Here is a 6023-nt window from a genome sequence, read left to right as displayed (position 1 = left end):
CCAATTCCCAGCAGGGGACGCACAAGAGGCAACCATACGTTGATGTTTCTCTCCCTTTCTCCTTCCCTTCCCCTCTAAAGATAAATAAATAAAATCTTTTAAAAAAGAAATAAATGAGTTCATACTATTTTTATCTGAAAACACTTAACTCTAATTCCAGAACTCTAATCCAATCAATACACCTGTGTATTGCATCACAGTGAATTTTTCAGTAAAAACTCTAGACATTTATTTCCTTTTATATTACATCAATATATATTTAAAATATATATATTTTTTATTCTTCTTCAACTTTCAAAGCTTAAAAGTCAAAGAATCTTCTCTCTCTAGATCCCTTAAACTGTAACTGCTATCATTCAGGCTCAAGAAGAATTCTGTATAAAAGAATAAGCTTTTAAAAACCAAGTAACTCTCCTCTAGAAGACAAGGGCTCTGGGGCTCTGCTCAGTCAGGTGGGGAAAGCAATAAATACGGGCAGTGGGGGCGGGGTTGGCAGGAAGACTATATACAGCCCTTCTAACACCAAACACCTGGGAGGAGGAGGGGTGGGGGGGCTGTGTCAGAGGGGCAAGAGTCTGAACACGGTCATGGCTTATTCTCTTCCATTCTTGGGTGTCTGAAAGAAAAACTACCCAGATAACAGAAGACAGGTCCCAGCCTCCTAGGGGAGACAGCCACGGTCGTGATAGAGAGGGGGTGGAGACACATGGCAGTCAACCACTCAAAAAGCTGGCCGGTACCTACGAAACTCAAGATAACAAAAAGCTCCTTTGATTTGTAAACTTGTACTTATAAATACAAACCCTCAAAATAGAAGTCAGTGGATTTTTCAACAAGTCTTTTTAACACTGATACACAATAAATATTCTTCATTTTGGAATCAATGCTATTAAATAGAAATGTGCTAAACAGCCATTTTCCAAAGCCAGATAATAGTTGAGAACAGGTATTCCGAGTGCCGTAGGTAATATTGCTGCTGCAGGGAGCACACATGTTAGGAGCTAACAAGGATCTTACTGAGGACTGCATCATAGTAGGGACTGAAGACCATCTTGTTATAGTTGACCAGGCGAACGAATTTAATAGCAACTTCCTCCAGCTCTTTTTGGACTGGACCCAATCCTCCAGGTACTGTGGGCAGTGGCTTCTGATGACCCGAGGCCAGGCAGGTTTCTAAGAAGGCCAGGATTCGGGAATCTGTGATATAAAAGAAAGCAGCCGGTTGTTTCTTGTGCAGGGTGACTTTACCAACTTCTGACTATGCTTCAGTTTTTAACTTAAATATCACCTTTTCAGGAAAGGCTTTCCTGGCCACCCCCTGGATCATGTACCCACAGTACCTTGCACTTCTAAACAGTCATCCCATTTGTAATGTTTCCTCCCCATCTGAGATGAGTAGTTGCATGAAAGGAGGAAGCATGGCTTGTTGCGTTCACCATCCTCCCCCCCAGCATCCAGCTCAGTTCCTGGCACGAACTCTGGCCCCTGTGAAAGCTCACAATACATTTGAAAAGCAAGAACAAATATATGAATATAAAAATTGTTAACAGGTTCTGCTCCCAGAGGAGTAGGACATACTGAGACCACCATTAACCACTGTTGAAGATCATACAAAAAGTGGGATGAAAAATAAAACAGGAACTACAAACTCAAAAAAGAAAAGAGTGCACTAGCTGGGCGGCTCACTCGGTTGGAGTGTCATCCCACATACACCAAAGGTTGTGGGTTTGACTCCCGGTCAGAGCACACACCGAGGTTGTGGGTTCAATCCCTGGTCAGGGTGCACACAGACAGCAACTGATCAACGTTTCTCTCTCTCCCCCCTCCCCCCGCACCCCTTCCTCTCTCTCTCTAAAATCAATAAGCATATCCTAGTGTGGGGATTTAAAAAAGAGAAAAGAGAAGATTCCAGCACCGTTGGTCTGTTGTCTGTCTTTTCCCACTAAGTCCACATGAAAAAACCACGAACTTCCTGCTTTAATGCCTGTAGTGGAAGGCCATGGAGTTGGGGGCGTTTGTAAACTTGTCCTACTCTGAGGAATACTTTAGGTTGATGCTTTTTTATCCCATTCCCTTCTACAATACTTCTGCACTCTCCTGTGTATTTTCTTTCTTTTTTTTTTAAAAATATTTTACTTATTTATTTTTTAGAGAGAGGAGAAGAGAAGGGGAAAGAGGGGAGAGAAACATCAATGTGTGGTTGCCTTTCATGTGTCCCTTGCTGGGGACTTGGCCTGAACCCAGGCATGTGCCCTGACTGGGAATCGAACCAGCTACCCCTTTGCTTCACAGGCATGTGAAGCGAATCCACTGCTCAATCCACTGAGCTACACCAGCCAGGGCTCTCCTGTGTATTTTCATCAGCCAAAAACCTGTTAGTGTAAGCCATGTTTCTTACAGATTGTATTACAAAAGCCATAGGGACGTTTATATCGAATGGGCTTTCTCACACTGCTTGCCCACCCCCTGCCCTGGGGAACCCTGTCAGGTACCAACGACTCACACCCATCAGAACACACCGACAGAGAAACTGCAACTGGATGGGTCCGATCACCCCTGTTCTGGTGAGTTTGTTTTCTAAGGTTCCCAGAGCTGGAAGCATCACCCAGAAGTACTGATCCTTGTTTCATTCCCACCTGAGGGCTGGTTTTTATCTCCGAGCCTGTAACTGGCTGTTACTAAACAACCAGGATGGCAGGACAAGGAGCAGCTCGTCAGCCAGTGGTCTATTTATGGGCACTTTACTGCATCCTACCAAGGTCAAGATACTCATCTGGATGAGCCAAGGACCCGGCAATATCTTCAAGAGGCTGTTCTGGGGTGATGCATAAGTGAAATTGTGACCCATGTAGGGCTGGGATAAAATAACTTCTTAAAAAACACTAATCCATGTAACTTTTCTCCATAAAATATGAGAAAAAGTTTAAAATATTCTTTTATTAAGAATAATTTTTTAAAAAGTCATAGTGTTACAAGCAGGCCCACCAGGGGTCCAGTTTCCTACTCCAGATCACACCAAAAACCTTCAGTGTTCACTGGAGCAGGCTTTAGAACCAAGGCTTGCAATTTCAAAGTTGGAGCCTTCAGGACAATGATGGCTGCCTGGTCGCTTGCCCAAACCTTTGGGTCCCTCTAATCACGTTGTGGTTGGTGATCCCTGCTTTCTGCCTTCCCCCAAACGTACCCATAATCCTGCGGATGGGGTCATCGGGACTGGCCACGGCCTGGATCTGGCCCTTGAGCACGGTCTCCTTGTCCGTGGTAAAGGGGGCGAGCCCACACAGGGAAAGGTGGCTGCTCACCTCCAGGCAGACCTTCTCCCCAATGGTAGTCAGGGCATCTTTCAGTTGGAAGGAGCTTGAACAGAGAAGGAAAAGGAAAAGGAAAGCCAGGGAAGAAAGAACAGATAAACATAGTGCACATCTGCCCGTCCCCGGTGAGATCACAATAACCAATTCATGGACTGATGTGTTCAAAGGGAACATTCGTGACTCTCTGCCCTGCCCCTAACCTCTCAGGCTGTGTGCACCTGATTCGGGAACTAACTCTCTCCCCGAGTCCCTCTCCCCCTTCCTGTCTCTCTCTCTCTCCAACCCCAGAAAAGGACAGTAGGAAGGGGAGAACTCAGATTATATCAGGACCAACAACCCCAAACCCAACTTCCTCCTAGCATCTGTGAGGTGAAATAAGTCTGGAACTGACTTAAGAACACCTTGACTATCTCTGGGACAACACTCGCGGAACCAGCGATGGGGCAGCTACAGGACAGAAGTGGGAACCTTTTCATTCAACACCCCTTTACCCTTGTGATTTTCAAAACACGTGAGTGTATTAACTACTTTAACAGAATAAACAAAATTGAAATCTAAAAGTTAAGAAAATCAGTATCTGGGGTTCCTGGGCCTCCAGGTTACCCTCCAGAGTCCGCTGGGAGCCCTCCTGCTGCTGGGGATCCTGTGAGAAGGCAATGAACTGCCTTGGGTCGGCGTCCAGAGTCTCCGAGCAGTAGGATCAGTGGGAGCAGATGGGCAGACCCCGGGGCCCAGTGCTGGCGCCAACCCGGACTGCAGGGTGAGCATGGCAGTGCGGGGCTGGACTCCTAAGGAAGCGCCCACAGGGCCCCTCTCGTCAGTAACTCTGACAGCGCAACTCTACTGGAGGGAGACCTAGGTGACAGCTCAGCGTTACACGTGTACAAGGGCCTCCGCTCAGCCAGCGCCCTCGTGGCCTAAGTCAAGACTACTGAACCCCTAGTTACAACACGTGGGCAAGCTCCTCACTGCACCAAACACACGTGTGCTTGTGCAAACTCAGCAGTAAGATCCCTCCATTTTGTCAGGATGAGAATGTTTGGGGACATTCCTCTTGAAGAATCCTTTGAATTGGACCTTGTCAGACCTTGTTTACTTAGAACCTTTCTAGAATAGTCTATACGCTGTAAACCACACAAATCACCTAATCTGATTTCACTGCAAGAGCAATTAGAGCAGCTGCTGTCAAAAGTGTGGATCAGTGCCGGCTGCACAAATAATCCACTAACACCCAGCATAAAGCGTCTATGAGGAATGTGCAGAGGGCAGAAAACGTGAATCATGTCCCCTATTTTGCTGTGCGTAATGCACTCCCCTGCACAACGTGCACCCACATTTGTATGTGTATTGTACACGGCATTATTATACCCACGGTAGGTGATCATTATACCCATGTATAATGCACATCCTTATTTTTCACTCAAAAATTTGGGCAAAAAGTGAGCATTATACATAGCAAAATATGGTATGTACAACTCTGGGGAATACAGCTTGTTTCTTATATGTACTTCCCTTAGGGCTGTGTTGTCCAAACTGTTAGTTGGTTGTGAAAGCTATTCAGTGGGTAGCAAACAGTATTTTTTAATGGAACAGAAGAGAAATATTGGTGTACTAATAAGCACAGTTAGGATCAAGTTTCCCTTTGTGAAATTTTTATTTCAGCTATACACCAGAAAATAAATATTTTAGTAAGGGTCTTGGTCCAAAACCCCCGAAAGCCACTGTCCTAGAGCCTTGTGAACCCCAAGTTGATTCTAACTCTGACCGTATGACTCTGAGTAAGTCCTGCGGGGGCAAAGGAAGTTGGAGAGCGATGTTTCCTCTCAGTTCTTGGATTCTGCTCTACATTCAGACACCCCACTTCCAGGCTGCCCTCCGCCCACCCGCTGCCTCCCACCCACCCACTAAAGGCCCACCCCGCAGCCTTTAGCCACTTACGGCAGAGGCAGATCTGTCAGCAGGATCTTCACGATCGTCTTGAGTTTCTCAGCAAAGTTGGCCTGGCTGGAAATTCCTGAGGCTGCCATGCTGAACGTGACCAGCAGCACGGCCCCCAGGACAGTCAGCTGCTCCAGCTGGAGCTGGAGCTCTTGGAAGCGAGACTGGTCCATCAAGAGTGTCTGCAATGGAAACAACAGGAATCATCCCTGAGCTGTAGACTCGGGCTGACCAGCAGGGGGCGTGGGACCACAGCCAAAGCTTCCCTCAGATTTTCTAGTCATTTGGAGCCAGAAAGGAATCACGTGTGGATCATTCCTTCATCTCAGAGCCCCTTCCTCCTTAAAGAGGCTACAGTAGAGAACACTCGTGGAGAACATGAGACAGACTGGGTATGATCCGGACTCATTTAATAGCAGCATGACCTCACACAACTTTGTTCAACTCAGTCCTATGCAGAATGGGGAATCCTTTCCCTAAAACTTCACAGGGCTGTTTTAAAGATAAAAAACACAAACCATATGAATACGAAGTGGCTGGCAGAGCCAACACTCAATAAATAGAAGTTATATCATTACATAGGAAAGAGTAATGAGACACAGAGGGAGGGTGGCCTACTCGCCCCAGTCTGTCCAGGACTAAACAGGGTTTAAAACCGAAATTCCCAAGTCCAAGAACCACCACCACCATTGTAAGAGTGAGACGCTCCCTCTCTGACTCCACCTGGGTTGGGACATGCTGGCTCACACCCCCTGCTTTGTCTAGCACGCAGAC

General features: G+C 46.5%; 1 protein-coding gene across 7 annotated transcripts in view; it reads right to left on the bottom strand.

Moving 5' to 3' along the window:
* Positions 1–292: 292 nt before the first annotated feature.
* Positions 293–6023, bottom strand: part of TCP11L1 (t-complex 11 like 1) — a 29139-nt gene continuing 23408 nt past the window's right edge. For 6 of the 7 annotated variants that reach the window (XM_037040465.1, XM_037040467.1, XM_037040468.1 and 3 more), the window contains 3 exons: positions 5250–5431; positions 3185–3357; positions 293–1197 (listed from right to left, as the gene is read on the bottom strand). In XM_037040465.1, the coding sequence (XP_036896360.1) occupies positions 995–1197; positions 3185–3357; positions 5250–5431 (558 nt within the window). In that variant the 3' untranslated portion in view covers positions 293–994. The remainder of the gene's footprint in view (positions 1198–3184; positions 3358–5249; positions 5432–6023) is intronic. The other variant, XM_037040471.1, reaches the window with a different exon arrangement.

The sequence above is a fragment of the Sturnira hondurensis genome, unplaced genomic scaffold (assembly GCF_014824575.4).
Source record: "Sturnira hondurensis isolate 20B ecotype Veracruz unplaced genomic scaffold, ASM1482457v3 Scaffold0002638, whole genome shotgun sequence".
Taxonomy (NCBI): Eukaryota; Metazoa; Chordata; class Mammalia; order Chiroptera; family Phyllostomidae; genus Sturnira; species Sturnira hondurensis.
This window is presented reverse-complemented; position numbering and strand designations above follow the sequence as displayed.